At 39.8% G+C, this 19157-nt stretch overlaps 1 protein-coding gene across 5 annotated transcripts in view; it reads right to left on the reverse strand.

The window, feature by feature from the left end:
• Window positions 1-19157, reverse strand: part of Scaf8 (SR-related CTD associated factor 8) — a 201323-nt gene that overhangs the window by 122004 nt on the left and 60162 nt on the right. For 4 of the 5 annotated variants that reach the window (XR_008221172.1, XM_052750916.1, XM_052750917.1 and 1 more), the window contains 10 exons: window positions 18544-18675; window positions 18214-18326; window positions 17047-17240; window positions 10524-10624; window positions 9790-9903; window positions 8429-8585; window positions 6277-6410; window positions 4501-4645; window positions 2996-3064; window positions 24-239 (listed from right to left, as the gene is read on the reverse strand). Coding sequence is in view for 4 of the 5 variants with exons in the window: in XM_052750916.1 (XP_052606876.1) it covers window positions 24-239; window positions 2996-3064; window positions 4501-4645; window positions 6277-6410; window positions 8429-8585; window positions 9790-9903; window positions 10524-10624; window positions 17047-17240; window positions 18214-18326; window positions 18544-18675 (1375 nt within the window). In the remaining variant the exon portion in view is untranslated. The remainder of the gene's footprint in view (window positions 1-23; window positions 240-2995; window positions 3065-4500; window positions 4646-6276; window positions 6411-8428; window positions 8586-9789; window positions 9904-10523; window positions 10625-17046; window positions 17241-18213; window positions 18327-18543; window positions 18676-19157) is intronic. The other variant, XM_052750918.1, reaches the window with a different exon arrangement.

Below are 19157 nucleotides of genomic sequence, written 5' to 3' on the forward strand. Positions count from 1 at the left end.
TCAGTCACTGGTTTTGTTTTTACCTGGTCTGGTGTTTTCACCAGAAGGAATCTGGTGTTCTGTAAGGTGAGGTACTTTTTCTTCAGGCTCTGCTTTATTGGGAGGATTAAAAACATTTCCAGCTGATAGAGTTGAAGGAGCGAGACTGCTGGCAACGGAACCACCTGGTAAAACAAGGCTACCAAATCCAACATCTTTCACAGTTTCTGGGGTCATGGACAATGGTGGTTGCACTAAAGCTGTTTAAACAGGACAAAAATTGATTTCAGACAATTTGTGAGCTAAGTTTTCTGGCAGCTTGAGTGATTTACTTAGTGGCATCTCAGTATTACTAAGCATGTTATATTAATCAATGCTCAAAATGACTAGTCATAATGAAGAGGCTCAATTCTATTTACAATGCTTCATTCTTTTAGAATAGAGGAAATCATTTTAAGAAATATTTTTACCAAAGGGTCTGGTATAGGAATAGTCAGTCACTGGCGATTCTAGTAACACAAAAAAACTAATTTTCTAAGAATGTCAGCTAAGTGAATACTAAATACACAGAAATGATTAGCAGGAACAGACAAGTAAATATCAGAATGAAAGTCTAGCCAATCTTCAAATTACAATGCGTGTGTGTTTTGGGGGTGGGGAGATCCCTTTATATTCAGTACCTTCATCAAACAAGGTTAGGAAAGGTGCACTGAAAATGTAATGCTGTAAACATGCTGAACCAAAACAGTTGGTAACAACGCTTCACATGTGTGTGCCACCTACATATAAAAGGCAGAAGCACAATATAACAGTCTTAGAAGTTCCAGTTCAGGGTATGTCATATGGAAAACTGTTGAGTCATACTTGGACATGTTAAACGAAGGTGCCCCCTCTCCCCATATTCACCTCCTCAAGAATTGCTTGAACAAACTGTCAGTATACTATAGAGATGTAACACTGGGACAAAACTACCTATGATCAAGAACAGGAATCATGGGAATTAAGTGAGACAGGAAGAACAGCAGAACTGCATGCACTAGTAATCGATCCCAGGTTTGGAAACTATAGTTATTGAAAGACAGACTATAGCACAAGCCTCTTTGAGTGGTGAATAATAAATAATAATAAAATAACTTCTGAACACTGTAATTTTCAGAAAGATTTGAAAGTTACCTAAATAATGAGAGGAAAACATTTTAAAATGTAAGGGAAATGGATTTAGATTTTAAGAAATTAACAAACATCTCTATTATATGTACTCTCATGAAAGGACTTTTGGAATCTAATTTTTAAAGCAAGATTGCTCAAAATTACTGTATGTTTCTTCAGAAGCCCTGTGTTTAGTAACAGGAAAAAGGAAAAAGAAAATTAAAAGATAACTAACTGTCTATAAATGTTTATTTTTGTAATCCCTTAGATTGGTATGGCTTTAGTTAAGTACATGTGCACTCTGAAGGCAAAGACAGGAGCAGAGAATCTAGTTTCTTTAGGAAGTCTTTCACTATTTCCAGCATCTATGAATCTGCAGGTTAACACTGCAAGGGAGGAGGTAAGTATTCATATTATCATTTCAGTATGATAACCAAAGTACAAAAACACAGCGAAGTAAAATGTGCTGTATGTACACTTCTCCTTGACACTGTTTTATAGTGTACATTTATAATTTCTCTATTTCCTAGTTTTGTCCACTGAAAATGTTTCCACTCAACAAAATCCTCCGAGCAAACATAATCTTACTAGATTGTGGTCTCTAAATGTCATCCTGCACTAGGAGAAGTGTCTGATTCAGACTACAGTGGAAGATACCGTATAAGCTGGGGACAATCAGGCCGGAAATCGTGAGACTCTCTCAGAAGCTAAGGCAGCTAACTCCAAGACACAGAGAGGCAACATACACCAAGTCAAATACACCATTTGCCCATCAAAAGAACAAAGACTACAACTGACGGGAAGGAATCTGCTAATCCATGAAAATACCGATCCAAAACTGAAGAAAGGAAGGGCGGGGGGTGTCAAAGGAGAGGAGTCACAGAAACCTTCCTGCCCCCAGTCACCCACTCCTCACTGTGCCTACTGGCAGCGAGGGGGAGGTCTGACACCCACCCTGACTCTCCTGTGCACTACACCTCAAGGGAACTAAGGACCAGCAGCTGCTAAAAGTTTTCTTTGTATTAAAAAAAATCCTAACAAAGAAATTACTACTTAAAAGACAACTAATTTTCAATTAATGACAGATTTAACCAATAAAAATCAACAAATTAAAAGCATCATTAAAACTGAACAGGTAAACATTTTCAACAGCCAAGTTCCAATACCCGAATACCCTCACCAATTTTAACATTGTTAAGTATGTAAGAAAATATAAAGTGTAAACAAACCCTAATATGATTATGCATTTGAATAATAATGAAAATATAAATTCATCCACCCTAACTAGGTCTCATTCGGAGAGACGATAAGACAAGTTGGGCACAAGCAGGGACGGGGACACAAGTCACTTCTGTACTTTCTGCTTGACTTTGCCATAATTCTCAAACTGCTATAAAAAGGAGTATTTGTTTTGTTCAAAATGAACAGAAAGACACTAGGATGATATAATGCAAGTCTAAGACACTTTGCTTGTATTCTTATGAGAAAAAAGGTGATCCACAATCTAAGCAAGTCTTTGGCGCTAATTTCCACCTTACAGGAATCTTTTATCTAGAGAGGAGCAGCGTGGTAGTCAGGAAGAGCTAGGAAACGGAAGGGAGACCCGGGCAGGACAGGATGGCTCTAGACGAGACACAACAGAACACAACTGCCATGATGGGAGGACGTGAATCTGGACAAAGGGCGTAGATCAGGAAGACATTTTGGGACAACCGAGCAAACACGAGTAAGAACTTCTAAGATACTGTTCATTTTCAAAATTCTCTAGCATGCATTTGTTGGAAAACTAATTAATATTTCACAGGAATGAGCACAAACACACTAAGACTCCCTAGGATAAAACAGACTTTGTAAATCAGTAACTCACATGTTGGTACTACTGGAGGAATTGCAGGGGGAGGTACAACAGGTGGGGGAACCGGAGGTGGCATAAAACCTACATGGGAGAAAAAAGACCAAAATAAAACAGCACAAAGAAAATGACTTGTTTAAATCAAAGGGTTCAAGATTTATAAATGAACTTCCACATTTTCTTATTGTTTTACCGTGGGGTCCTCACTCTGCTACCCAGCTGGTGTGGAACCTGTGGGCTAAGTCATTCTGCTTCAACCTCCTGAGAAATGGGAATTGTGGAACATTACTTAACTATGTAAAGATGTATCAACTTGTTTCTGTGGCAGAATATTACTTCAACTATGTAAAGGTGTGTTATATTTGTTTCTGTGGCATTTGTTTAACAATGTAAAGATGTGTTGCTTTGCCTAAGGCACCCGATTGGTCTAATAAAAAGCTGAAAGGCCAATAGCTAGGCAGTAGAGAAATAGGTGGCCTGGCGGGGAGGGAGAATAAGTAGGAAGAAAAATCTAGGCTCCAGGGAAAAGAAAGCTAGGGACAGAGAGAGAGATACTCAGGGACAGCCAGTCAGGCAGCTACCCATCAGCCACACACCGAAGCAGCAGGAAAGCAGGACAGACAGAATGAAAGAAAGGTAAAAAGCCCCGAGGTAAAATGTAGATGAAGAGAAACAGGTTAAGTTAAAAGAACTAGTGGGACAAGCATAAGATAAGGCCGAGCAATCATAACTAATAATAAGTGCCTGTGGCTTTATTTGGAAGCTGGTTGGTGGCACAAAAGAAAGCCTACTACATGGGGACCTCAGTGCTCCACTATAACAGCAAATTTTCACAGCCTTAAAATGGCCTCCATTATCATGCTGATGGATCTGTGCAATATTCTCCACTGAAAATGACTTCTATATACACTTTACTTGATTCCCATAAGCGAGATAAAGCAGTTACCCTGATCATAAGGTTCTATTTATTTACTCACTCATTCAAGTCTGGTGAAATGCTCTGCACTGCAGATCGGTGTCATTAGCGACAGAATCAACTGGTTTATGTTAGAATGCTGATCACAGGAAAAGTGCTAAACCTACCTCAAGCTACTGGTCACAACACTTAAATTAAGCTATACATCTGTCGGCTATTTTATTTCTTGATACATTATGCTCTTTACCACTAGGTTGAAATATTTTGTTAACTTTAGATGGTATGTTTTAAATTCTTGAATGAAAATCTTAAACTACAATGACATTTTTATGATCCTACAGACCACATGACCAAATTATAAATCTGTTTCTTTGCAGTTTTTAAAGGTAGAGTTACTGTTAAATTAAATTAGAAAATATTGAGTAAAAATAAAAGCGGCTGAAAGATGTGACCCAATGGATCAAAGTCTGGAGAAGAGACCCACAAAGCTAGTTCTGCTGTGTGTTCAAGTCTGAGAACCACCGCTCTATGGCACTGGGACCCCAAAAAAGAACATCAACAATATTCTAAACAGAGTTCAGACAATAAGATATAAATTCCTTACCAGGAGGTGGTTGAGAAGGGTTAAAACTTGCTCGTAGAAAAGGAGGAGGAGGGATTGGGCTGAATCCAGGAGGTGGGACCGGCATTGACACAGGAAACGCTGGTGGAACTAGACTAACTGCAGGAACCGCTGGAGCTACTGGAATCTTTTATGGGTAGAAAAATGTCTGTTAGCCAATTTATCCACTTGAAGTGATTATTACATTTTGGCATAAAGGCAAATACATTTTTTTAAAAGGAAAGCAATAAATGTCATTACATTTAAGTTTCTCTTTTTCTATACTTTTTGAGTCAATCTTCTTAGGGTTAAAGCAGACAGTATGAGTCAATAGGAAATTTACCTGGAGAGTGTAAGATCTCTCTGACATTTAAATGAATTAATGAGAACTCAGTTAAGCACTAAGGCTCAGCCTTCAGACTCATCAGCGCTTGCTCGACCACCAGGCTGCCTCTACAAAGCATGCAACAGAAGCTTTCAAAGAGCATCAAATTCCCTAAACTCTGTTATCTAATCTTAACACAAATATCTTTTATTCATCATAGCCAAAAAAAGCCCCAAACTCCTCTCTAGCATGGCTTTATCTCTTTCCTGAACCTCAAATGTTACCAAGTCTGTTTAGCATCTCAACTTAATTGCCTAAAGAGTACTATACTGTAAAGGTCACATGAATAGAAAATGAACTCCCAATTGCTATTCCCAAGAGACTGCTCCTCGAGTTATTCTCTATTCTTAGAAAATGATAGCTCCCATATTTCTAATTTCTTGGACCTAGTATCTTTCTCCTTTTTTCAACTCCAATCAATAATCGAGGAAACCCCGCTAGTTGTACCTTCCAAGTCCTCTACTGTCTGACACTCCTCTTTACTTCTGTTACATTCTTCTCCGTGTCACAACCACCTCTCATGTATATTGCTACAGTGATTTTCACTCCATCTCCTTTTATAAATGTTCAGTGTAGCCTATTCACTATAAACCGTATCCAGTGCAATGTTTTACAAGTCATTCCTCTGATCCTCCTCCTCCAGTGGTTCCTTTAACTCACAATGAAGATGAATTCCTTTGAGAGCTGAGCTTACAGGCATGACTCTAGCCACTTGCTAGTCCTGGAGCACCAAGCACGCTCCTGGCATCTGACCTTCAGTGTGGATTTCTTCTGCTTGTAATGTTCTTGCTCAGATGCTGGAGTGGATCATTTCTTCACCATCCAGCTGTTCAACTAGCACCCTCGGCACTGTCTTAAGACTGCAGGCAGCAGTGCAGACATTCTTGACCACCGCATTCTACTCTTCTACTCCCAGGACCTAGCTCACCCTCTCCGTCTGTCTCCCCGAATGACAATGAAAACTCAGGTTTACCACAGGTGTACCCCAAACCCCAGAGCTCCTACGACAGTGCACGACTCAGCACTGGCACTCAGTACATATTTAATGCACAAACATTTAAGTATGAATAGTATCATTTCCAACAACAATGATTTTTCAAAATGTTTCACTAAATTCGGTGAAATAATCTAATGAATTTATCAAATAATGTTATTGATACAAATTTGCTTGCACAGAAAGCTTAAGTCTAAAGAAACTATCACAAATCTGAAGGTGTTATAGCTCCTAGTCCTCAAGCGGTTAGTACAATGATGCACTGCATATGAAGAACGTTTTTAACATCTGAAAGACAAGCAGTTCTCTGTCCTAATTGGGACAACAGACTCCAGCTGTCACACATCAACAACTCAGCTTTGGAAGATGGATGGTGGCGAAGAAGCCAGCGAGTACTAACCTGCAGCATGGCCACAGGCGGAGGGAAAACCTCTGCCTGTGTTGTAACCACTGTCTCCTTTTCAACTGGAGTTGGACTCTGTGTAGTCTGGACCGTCTCTTTAACGGGTTCTGAGGTTTTCACAGTTTCCCATTCTAAACAAAATATTTGAAATTCATTTCCTTTAAATGCAGCTTTTCAGGTTTGTATTTTTTTTCATTTACATTAACATCTAAACCCTTGCCAGATCTATCTTCGCAAATCTAAAAATAACACATGAGATAAAAATGACAACACTGAGCTGTAACAGAAATACCTCATAAGTCACCTGATTATGAGAAACCAGACCTGTTCTGTATATTATCAAGCACAAAAAACAAAGTATTAGCTCAATACAGAAAAAGCCTCCAAAGAACAGAAAAATGGAAGTAGCTGGGCATGTAGCACATGCCCGAAGCTGAGCGCTTAGGAAGTAGAGGCCCTAGGACAGGAGTTAGAGGCCAGCCTGGGTAACATGATGTCAATCATGGTCCTGTCTTTTTCTGAGCCAAGAGCAAACATGAGTAGTCAGCTTTGGCTTCTGTGCATCTGCCTTCATCTCTTGTATGTTCCATGTTCATGAAGCTCTGGCATGCTGCTTCCCAAAGTGGATACATGTTTCACATATTCAGATATGCACTACCCCCAAAGAACTATATCCACTCACAATGTAATGCTCCCATGGCTCAGTTCTCTTCCCCGTGTGTGTGTGTCTGTGTGTCTCTTTGAGACAAGGTCTCACCATACAGCCTGGCCTGGAACTTGGTATGTGGACCAGGCTAGCCTAAAAGAAATACAGAAACCTGTCTCCCAAGAAATAGGATTGAAGGCATGTGCCCGACCATGCCTGGTCTGTGCTTTATACCAACACAGAAATCCTATATAGGTTTTCTTGCTTATTATTTATTTCTTTTGATTAGAACATGTTTGGTTCCCCACCCCACCCCACCCCCCGAATACATAGTAGAGACTTTATAGGCCAGGGGTCTCTCTGTTCTAAATATATACTTGCTGCTATAAACAAGCAAACAAGCAAGCAAACAAATGGGGAGAGGGGAGAGGGGGAGGGGGAAAGAAAGGAAAGAAAAAAGAAAGGAAAGTCCTGAAAACTATGTACACAAACAAGCATGGTTGTGGTCCCACAGAGCTCCTTTTTCCCAACAGGCCACTGGCGGGCTCCAGTGCAGACTCCAGACCATGGCAGTCTGTGCCATACAAGTCAAAGGTGATCGCTGCATTCTGTTTCCCTATTACGTCAGCTCCTGAAGAATCAACTTGTCACACAGCAGAGACTTAGACAACTGAAAGAAAGACTGTCCTAGGAAACAGGCAGCAAACAAGACACTGGGTTGATCTGGGTGGTCCTGCGGTTCAAATCAAGGACCCTGCACATGCTAAGAACATGTTCTCCTACCTGAGGGCCATCTCCAGGCAGAAGGCAACAATATCAAAAAGATGTCTGCATATGTTCCTAACCATAAGAACAACCCTGAAAGCAGGTTAGTTTTTGGTAAGAGAGCTAAGACGCAAAGAAACACAGAACAGATTACATTTTGGATCAATCCCAAATATCAATTAGAGTACTTCCTTCTGGTTGTAGCTAATTGTGAATTTATAACTGTGAATTTTTTTAAATAAAAAAAATACTGGTACTTTTTAAAAGAGCGGGGCATACAATTATTTGGTTATGGGCAATGTAGGAAGTGTTTCAGAAGGTATTACGCTGCAGTACTTGAGTACACTACTAAAAATGAACTCCACCTAAAATCTTCTGGAATTTCTCCAACAAGTTCCTCAAATCCTCAGTTCCCACTTAAAACTGATGGAATTAAAACTTGTTTTCTTCAACAAAGCCTCCATGGTACAAAGCTTTCTCTTCAATATAATAAAAATGCTAAATCATAAGAGAAAAAGGACTACATTTGGAGGCTTTCATTCAGTACTTTTCTAAACTGTTCCTTGACACCGAATGATACACAAAACACTGAAAAAGCACCATCAGAAAAGGGCATCATCTCTTCTTTTGCAGCTGACTCCAGGGAATAAGCACAGTTTACTCTGCATCCCCAAACACATTTACATAACAACCTTCTAAAGTACACTTTTAAATAATAAAAAGCATTAGCATTCTCACCAGCATTTACAGTTTCCTGGTCTATCATGCCTCCTTCTGCAAAGCCATCCAAGTCATCCACTTTAACTTTTTCCCAAGGTATATATGTGACTCCAAGATCCACATCCCAGAACTGTTTATATTCCGTCTTTACACCTTTGTTCAAAGCCCAGGCAATCTATTGGGAATGGGGAGAGAAAAAGAAGGAAGATAACAGATACACTATAATAAAAATAAAGCTCAAAATCATATTTAAGCAAATAGAAACAAAACTCGTTTTCTTGAGTACTTGTTTTAAACTTGCACTGGAGATAATATTTGCAATATAAGATCTGTTTCCATGTCTTACCCACCTCTAAACTCATTTTTGGAGAAAACACAAGTCTAATTTTCACAATAAAAAATCACAGCTCGATTGGCAATAACTAGGCAACTTTGTACACCATGCCAGCATACATAAGCAATACCTGAGTTTACACACATGAACTATCAGGAAAGGGTAAAGATGGGCAGACATACTCTTCAGAAAGAGTTGAGTTTTAACTTAGGCACAGAAGCTGACTGAATACATTCTCTCTCTAAAAGTCAAGATGAAATTCTGAGTCAATCACCAGCAATGAGAAAACATTTCATAAATTCTCAATTTAAAGACTAAGAAGAAAACAAATGCTTGCAGATACTCTTTACAAGGTGGCTGGCTAGATAAAACGAGAAGGAATAATAATAATAATAATAATAATAATAATAATAATAATAAAACAAGTGCTGGGAGAAAAAGTAAATCAAAGACAAATCTGTAAATATGAACAGGCTCTAACCAAGATGAGGTGTGAGCTGGTACAAATTTGTGTAGGTGAGAATTTAAGGAACAAACTCAATTTTGGCTAGTAAGTTAGTGTACATATTCTGAACTATAATAACTCAATAATTCTTTTTTTTTGTTTGTTTGTTTTTTTGTTTGTTTTTCGAGACAGGGTTTCTCAGTGTAGCTTTGCGCCTTTTCCTGGAACTCACTTGGTAGCCCAGGCTGGCCTCGAACTCACAGAGATCCGCCTGGCTCTGCCTCCCGAGTGCTGGGATTAAAGGCGTGCGCCACCACCGCCCGGCTTATAACTCAATAATTCTAACACCATAAGTTTGCTAGGAACATTAAAGATAAGGTTGAGTCTAAACTCAATGTAAGAATATGTGCTTAAATTAACATGTTCAAGACTCTGAGTCTGATCCACATCAAGGGGTAAGGGGTGAAAAGTACTGGAGCATTCTAACAGTCCAAACAAATAAGACCACATGACCTTCCTATGAAAAACTCAAGACTGTAACACAGCAGGTGCTGGAATGTTAGTCGTCACTCCACCATAAACTCACCCAGGAAAACTCACCTTAATGACCTTGGAACCAATTTTATAGGATCCTGAACTCAGTTTCTGAAGAGCCCGAAAAGAATCTTGTCGATGAACCATACAGACATATGCACAGCCCCTGGGTGGAATCATCTATGAGGGGAAAATCCTTTCTTAACAGCGAGCACAAGGATGGACATTGATTCTGACATTTGCTTCTAGTCAAACAGAACACAGTGACAACTGACTAAATCTACAATTCAATTTTGGTAGATGACCAAATTAACTGTCTTTCTATCTCCAACACTGTTTATTGATGCAACATATGCAATCAATTATTCAGTTTTCATAAGCCCCATATTCATGCCTTAATTAGGCTTCCATTTAAGCCATGATAAAGGTGAACTCTTGAATAGATGTCATCAGTTCCTTGACTACAGAATACAGAACATACTATTAAAACAAAGGAATGGACAGCTCCATTTTCAAGCTGGCAGGTAAAACAGAGGGAGGAAGAGAAAGAGAGAGGAACAGGGAAATCTTGTTGACAAACATTTAATGCTTTTAAGAATTAAGAGCTATCCTGCTACAAAACCCTATGATATGTATGATACATTATTAAAAAGGAGATATAAATGGCTTCAAAGCAAGCATAGAAAAATGAACAAAATAAATCTTGTCAAGTTGTGCAGATACTATGGGGCTTAACTAGTATGTGAAGAGTGAAAAACAGCCATTTTAAAACACTGTCTTAGTGCTCAAGAGATACCTACATTAATAGATTCAATTTGTCCAAACTCCTCAAAAAGGTTGGTTAGATCTTGCTGTGTAGCCTTCTTATCCACTTGGCCAACCCAGAGAGTAGTGCTGCACACTGTCAAGACAAAGAAGCAGAGGGCTTAAATCACAAAGACACAGCTGCCTCAAGCATTAATAACAATGGCTCAAACTGAAGGGAACATATATTGAATATCTGACAGCTACACACAGAACTCCTACATTTTAAACTGACTGACAGGCCTGAAGGCTCAGCGGTTAAGAATAGGGGCTACTCTTCTAGACGACCCGAGTTCGATTCCAGCACCCACATGGTGGCTCACAAAAATCTATAACTCCAGTCTCTGAGAAGCAACACCCTCTTATAACTTGTGCAGGCACTAGGCACATATGTGGTGCAAAGACACACATGCAGGCAACACGCCAATATGCATTTAAAAAAATAAAAATAAAGATAAAAGCCAGGCAGTGGTGGCACACACCTTTAATCCAAGCACTAAGGACACAAAGGCAAGTGGATCTCTGAGTCTACAAAGTGGGTTCCAGAAGGGCCAGGGATACACAGAAAAATTCTGTCTCAAAAACCAAACCACAACAAAAACCTGACTGACATTTAGTATCTATTTACATTTCTATGGAGCCAACTTCCTACATGCACCAATTTGCAAGCTGAACACCTGTGGACACCTCTGTCCAACCACTGGAGAAAAGTGCTATGTGAGATTAGGAGAGAAGTTTAAAATTCCCCAGCTGACACTAAAGTACTTCAAAATAGTTTTGAAACTATTTCCTACCTATGGACCTTCTTAATATCCGAGTGTTGGAATGACTCAGTGGATGTTTCTTCCTAACCAACAGATAAATCTAAACCTGTATGAGCTGCCTCATCCATAGGGAAATAAGACTTTGCCGAGAGACACAAAAAGGAAATGGTTAAATCAGGACTCCCTAATTTGAAGATGAATTGACTGGCATGTCTTTGTGTGTGCCACTCATGTATGCAGAGGCCAGAAGAGCGTGAACTCCTTAGAGCCTCAGAACCACACACGGATGGACATGACCTGAATGCTGGTCCTCACGACTGAGTAGCAGGTGCTCTTAACCTCCAGCCTGCAAGCTGCTTCTGTTTGAGGCACAAATACCTCCTTTTCCAGACAACACACATGCACAGTTTTAATGTATTGCATGTTGATGTTTGTCCATGTCGTTTTCCAGCACTTTAACCCTGACAGAAGAGGTCTAGGAGCAGGCTTTTCTAGGGTTAACTTAACCACATACTAAAGTGTGATCCTTGACAAGACCACTACCAAGAAACTCTACTCTTGCTGGTCAGAACTCCAACACCATTCAGATGCACACAAATTTTGAGAACTATCTAGCTAACACAGACCGTGACAACTGCCCTTTCGCAGCAAGTTTCTTCTGTCTCACAGTCTCATTCTATGTAATTCTCAACTCATGTTTCATCAATAATCTTCAACTTTTTAATTTTTACATTAAATCCCAGGGACCAGTGAGATGGCTCAGCAGACAAACTTGCTTTGCCAGGACTTATACCCTGAGTTTCACCCAAGAAACCTCCCCAGTGGAAGGAGAGAAGTGACTCCTCTAGGTTGTCTTCAGACCACACGCACATATGGGGCACATGGGAGCACACACAAACACATACACACAGAATGAGAGTGAGAGAAATGCATACATTTTTAAGTGGATCTTTAAGAGACTACAAAGTCTGCTTTTTAACAGAGTGCAATAATTGAAATGGAATGTGTCTCCCAAAGTCTCATATGTCATAGGCTTAGTCTTTACCGAATAGCACCATTAAAAAATCGGTGAAACTTTTAAGAGATGCGGCTCAAGTGGGATCCTGCCCTTGAAGGGGATAACTGTCTTCATTCTGCTTTCCAGACACAATGAACAGTCAAAAGGAGCAAGCTCAGGCAACTTTAAACTGCAAATACATCCTTACTGATTTCACAGTGACAGAAAGCTGCTCCACTACCATGTAGTGGAATGCAGTGTAGGCCAGTCTGTTGATGTGGAGGTAAACAGCTTTGGGGCTTTATCACCTTACAATAATGCTTTCTGCTTCATTACCCTGCTCTGTAGACTCTAACTGCTTTAGTCTATGCTACTGTTTGCTAATTTTACAATGCCGCTCTACAATTTTTTTGTCCTAAGAAGAGGTCATGATTCTTCCCAATCCCAAAGAGAGGCAATACTTCATTATTGGGATATTAGTCTGTTGATGCTTGACACCACTGACTGTCCCTGAAAGCTCCGCATGGTACAATCGATGTCCAGAACCACCAGTGGCGAACTCAACCACCCTAGTTCAAATGTGTTCAAAGAACAGCCATTAAATGAAATTGGTTCTACTTCAAGATAAGGAAAGGTTTATTTTGTTGTTGTTTTTCGAGACAGGGTTTCTCTGTGCAGTTTTGGTACCTGTCCTGGAGCTTGCTCTGTAGATCTGCCTGGCTTTGCCTCCTGAGTGCTGGGATAAAAGGTGTGCGCCACCATCACCCAGCCTAATAAGGAGAGTTTTAAGGTACAGTACACAATGGAAGATACAGTCACCATTGTGTTTTCTCATGTGCTTGTTGAGTTTTCCATCTTAAAATGTCTAACTATTAAAAAAATAAAACAGCACCGGGCTGGGGTGGTACACGTCTTCTAGTCCCAGTATTTGCTAGGTAGAGACAGGTAGATCTCTGTGATTTCAAGGCCAACCTGATCTACAGAGTGAGTTTTAGGATAGCCAGGACGACACAGAGAAACCCCCGTCCTGAAAAAAACAAAACAAGCAACACACACACACACACACACACACACACACACACACACACACACACACACACACACACACACCAGCAATAGAAAATAAATTCCATTAAGATTCAGCCACAAAAATGAAATGAAATTCTGATGCTTGTGAAACATCTACGGAACCAGAGGGAATCATATAAAGGGAAATAAGTCAAGACAAAAAGAATACTGTGTTTTCTCACTACTAGGTGGAAACTGAAAAAGCTGATGTCACAGAAGTAGAGAACCTAAGAGAAGAACAGAAGGCTGGGGAAGGTATTCGATGCACAGACAGGGGTTGACAGTCAGGCACAAAACACCTTTGGCAAAAGGAACCTAGCCTGCAAAGCACACACAGATCTTTGCAAACAAGTCTAAATGTGGATAGTGTCTAAAACTTCAGAAAAGAGACTGAGAGCTCAATATCAGGTGGTGAGGAAGGGCAAAAGAACACAAGTCATGAACATGAAAGAGGATTTAAAAGCTGTTTATTTCTTTCAACTCTATCACAGTGTTTCTTACATGGCTGGTAAGTGCATGCATGCAACGTTCTATGTCTACTGCAACAGGAAGAACGGTTTTCATTATCTAAAAGAACCCAGCACCTGCTATTCCTGAGGCAGCACCTGTGGAGGCTGGGCTTGCTTCCTAATGCAACTAACATTTCAGCAAGAGAACTAGACACCACAGGTCACTGAGTCACATATCACATTGAGCCACGTAGAACGTGAATTTTTTTTTTTTTTAAATCTTGAGGCAGCAGCTGTGTGTGTGTGTGTGTGTGTGTGTGTGTGTGTGTGTGTGTGTGTATAACCTGAAAGTTTCCACTTTTTTCTTTGATGCAAAACTACATCAAATTATTCTACTACATTGTTATTTAACATAAATAAAGTACAGTTTTATTTTTAAGAGGAATAATGATGTTCTACAGCAGTAACAACAGTTAAATAATCATTTGAGTTTTACATGTTAATTGCCCTAATTTGATCATTATATGGTATTAGCATGTACAAAAATACCATGTTGTACCCCATAAGTATGTATAATTATGAGGTGTCAAACACAATATATTTGAGGAACTGGAGAGAGGGCTCAGCAATTAAGAGCACATGCTATTCTTATGGGAAACTCAGATTCAGTTCCTACCACCCACATGGCAGCTCACAGCTGTCTATGTGTCTAGTTAAAAGGATTCAATGTTCTCTTCTCACCTCCATGGGTATTAAGTACACATGGGGTATGCACACATACATGCATGTACACAAAACACTCATACATATGAAAGTACATCTTTTTGAAAAAGCACAAAACTTCTCAAAGAGAAGAGTGGGTTCCATGCCTGTGCCAGTTGGTTTTTATGTCCACTTGGACAAGGTAGAGTAATCCGAGAGGGGGAAACCTCAACCAAGAAAAGGCCTCTGCAAGATGGGCTGCAGGCAAGCCTGCTGGGCATGTTCTTTAGTAATGACTGATGTGGGAGGACGTAGCCCTTGTGGGTAGTGCCCCTCCTGGTCTGGCAGTCCTGGGTTCTGTAAGAAAGCGGCTGAGCAAGCCAATAAGCAGCACCCTCCACAGCCTCTGCTTCAGCTCCTGCCTCCAGGTTCCTGCCCTGACTTCCTTCAATAACGAACAGTGATGTGGAACCATGAGCAGAATAAACTCTTCCTCCTCAAGTTGCTTTTGGTCACGGTGTTACATCACAGTGATAGTAGCCCTGACTAAGGCAATGCTCAATAGCATCACAAAGTGCGTGAGGAATACTTGAAGAGATAGTAAATTGAAAGCCCTACTGTTAAGAAAGTAGTGATTCTCAAAGACCCAGGGGTTAATACACAAATGTAGAGCAGAGATTTGGGGGGTGGGGGGTCAGTTTTTTTTATATTATTTGTCAACCAACACTAAAATATTTAAATTTGGTCCCTTATGATGAGGAGCAAATAGAATTTGCACTATTCAGAAGTTGCAATAGCAACTTTATAATGTGAGAAGGTTCTGGAAAGAGACGCGGGGGTCTACTGAAATTGCCAGAACTTATTAAAAAGATGTCACTGCCTTTGATTTTTGGGAGCCTGAATTTCAAGATGCTCTAGCAGTATCAAATGAGGGTTTGAGTTCACTTTCCAGGAGCCACATAAAAAGCCTAGGATGTGTGTGATCCCAGTGCAGGCAAGTCCACACACGGCTATCTATAGGAATTACTGATGCGGGGGTGACTTATGTGAAGACCACCAGAAAGTAACACGAGTCTCTAGCTCTTGGGCAAATGACAATGTACTCTCTGTCACATGCTTCCTTGGTCACCTGTCGTCTGTCAGTTCTCCCTAGACATGGTAATGCATTAACAAGCCCCTAGACAAAACCTGGCAGAAACAGAAAACTCATTTGTTGTACTGAACGTGATCCTTATCCTAGCCAGCTCCTGAAATAAACCCTGCCATGACCAAATCTGTTAAGTACACAAAATCGCCTACCATAACAGGCTGTACTACAGCCATTTCTCTTCTGGTACAGACCATAAGTTTGTAATTTAACAATTACACCAAAGTTGAGCTAGGGGTTTAGCTCAGTTATACAGATTCACCTAGCAGGTACAAAACCCTGGGTTTAATCTCCAACACCACACCCACCCACACTCACACACACAGAAACAGAATATAAAAATAAGTATATAAAAATGAAGCAAAGTACACCTTTGTGTCCTAATTACTCCTACAGATCTGAATACTCACAACTGTTAGTACTGACAGCAGTCAGCTGACACTGTCATGTTACAGGTATCAGCCTGGTATGTTTTATGTACCCTTGGTAAAGCCACACTTCACAACTTGCATTAAGCATTCTTGATGATCTTACATATATCTGCTAATCTGTTTTTCTTTCACAAAAGTCTGAGTCAAAGCCATTTAATTACTAATAAGCTCCTTCCTTTTCAGTTTCTTACTCTGAAAATAAAATTGGTTAAGAGATTTTTATAGCAGAAAGCTAGTTTGTTTATTTACTTGTTCTGGAGGAGGTAGTGACCTCCATCATATGTAGAGACCAGAGACCAACTGCTGTGGAACAATCTTTGTACACTGTAAACAGGTATTACTCTCACTGGTTAATAAAGAGCTCACTGGCCTACAGCTGGGCAGGAAGAGACTGAGAGGAAGAGCCAGACTAGGAGAATTCTCGGAAGAAGGACAGAGTCAGAAGAGTAGCAAGCCAGATGCAGAAGAAGCAGGGCATGTACAAAATGAGGTAGCAAGCCATGAGCCACATGGTATAACTTAGATAAGAAATATGGGTTAATTTTAAGTTGTAAGAGCTAGTTAGTAATAAGCTAGCTAGTAACAGAGTAGTAAGTAATAAGCCTATAGGCTGAGTATTTATAATTAATATTGAGTCTTCGTGTCAGTTATTTGGAAACTGGCAAGCGGGAAAGAAAAATCCACCAACACCCAACCTTAGGTATACTCCCTCAGGAACTGTTGTTTCTGACGCACAGTCATTCGCTGGCCTGGAGTTCACCAAGTAGGCTAGGCTGGATAGTGTGGAATGTACCTGTGTGCACCTTCCCAACACCAGGGTTACACACCTTTCCAGGCTTTTCCTGTGGGCTTCTGCAGCAAGCACTCGGCTAACCTAACCTGCGTTCTTTCCACAGCAACAGAAAACTAGTTTCCAACACTAAGAGGGAAGTCTGATTGATGCAAGTATGTTGTTACTCACCACTTAGAGTTTTTGATCTGACAGGAGGCAATCCCTTTTTTTGGCGTTCTTTCTCCCTTTCTCTGGCTCTTCTTTCACTTGAATATGACCGTGATGATTTTCTCTTTCTTTCTCTAGAGCGGGAGCGGGATCGCTTCCTATGTTTTCGCTTTCTCGACCCAGATCGTGACCTGGACCTTCGTTTTCTTGGTGATCTACAAAAACACAGTTATTTTTACTTCTAATGACAGTGTTATCTTTCCATCAAACCTTTCAATTCGAAGTGAATGAGAAAAGGCAGCATTTGTCATATTTAACCACCTCTTAAACTATTCTATAGTATAATCAACTATTAAACATGTATTCCACTGTAGTTTTGTGCTATGGATAGACAGACTACTAATAGATGTTAGATGAATGATTCCAAGTCTGAGACTTCATTCATTAAAAACAGAGGAAAAATACAATTCACTAAAGGACCTCACTTTCTCTTAGTGTCTTTCAGTTCATTTTCACACAGAATAGGAATAAAAAGCAAAGAAAATACAGACTACTTAGGTGACTCAAATGTTACATTTTTAAATTAAGAGGCAGAATATTTCCAGCACAGTACGAACACAGAGTATAATCCTGTTTAATACTTTACAACTTCTAAAAGGTTATCACTCTTGACTTTACAATGTAAGCTGATGCTGTCACTTATTTACTGCACATGTTTGCAAATGTTCCTATGTAAAAAGGGGAATGTGAAAATACCAAAGACTTGTGACATGGTTTTGATTATAGGACCCGTTTTCTATTGCCTTGCGAGTGTACTTAACATTCAAAAAACCTGTTCTGTGGCTGTCTTTAAAGACATTGTTGGTACTGCTATTCAATAATTTGGATGTAAGAAATACAGCCTGACTTATATGCTGTTCAGAAGCAGTAATACCCCAAGTAAGATACCGTGCTAGTATCAACTAAAATCAACTATAATCCAAAATCACAACCTCATGATAACAGCTGTTCCTGTTAAATAAAGTACTCAAATAGCAGACCTATCACAAAGGTTATCTCTGGGTTTTATTTTCAATTACTTCTAAAAAATACTTTTTAGAAAGTATTTTAAAAATTACTTTAAGTATTTCTTTTAATCTTGACGCAAAGAAAAAAAACAAACATTACTGTTAAATATTATTATAGAACCTTGATCGAGATCGCGAATGGGTTCTTGATCTTGAGCGAACAGCTACTTTCTTAGCTTCTGGTTCAAAGATCTCCTCTTCAACAACATCTTGTCCTTCATCAATATCCATATCCTTGGAAAGCAAAGTTAAGAGCATATAAACAAAACGAGCAGTTAAGATTTAGCATACAAGTGCAGTTCTACCTTAAAAATAGTAGCAATGAAGCATTAATGCCTCACAGGTAACAAAGCTAGGGATGTGGAACACCCACAAGACAAACTGCATCCAGGATACAATATATTCAAAAATGGCTTTGGACTTTATGGCCCAGAAACGCACTGACTTTTACCTGTTGCTGAATGTCTATGGAATCATCTAAATTTGCTTCAGGTTCCAGAAAATGCTGCTGGCTACTTCCTTGTGAGGGTGATGCTGAGTGCTCTGACCCAAATGTTCCCTCCTGGCTATCTTGAGGAGTTACCTGTTGAGAACAAACAAATGTTCTGAGACAACATCACTACAAACGAGAACTTGAATACAGCAAACATTATAATTAAATGCTGAAAGGGAGTCATATTCCTGGCAAGCCATCCTTAGAGTAATTCACCTGAAGTATTTTGTATAAATCCAAGTCTACTTTTAAAAAGTAGAGTCCCATAAAAAGGGCACTATATATATTTGTATAAAATAGTTAGATGAGCCGGGCGGTGGTGGCGCACGCCTTTAATCCCAGCACTCGGGAGGCAGAGCCAGGCGGATCTCTGTGAGTTCGAGGCCAGCCTGGACTACCAAGTGAGTTCCAGGAAAGGCGCAAAGCTACACAGAGAAACCCTGTCTCGAAAAACCAAAAAAAAAAAAAAAAAATAGTTAGATGAAGTATGTCCTCAAGAACATTTTTAAGTGTCAGAAATATAAACTATTGAGGAGTAATACAGAGACAATACTTAATGGTACTTAATGGTA

The sequence above is a fragment of the Peromyscus californicus genome, unplaced genomic scaffold, assembly GCF_007827085.1.
Source record: "Peromyscus californicus insignis strain IS unplaced genomic scaffold, ASM782708v3 Scaffold_22__1_contigs__length_63687245, whole genome shotgun sequence".
Taxonomy (NCBI): domain Eukaryota; kingdom Metazoa; phylum Chordata; class Mammalia; order Rodentia; family Cricetidae; genus Peromyscus; species Peromyscus californicus.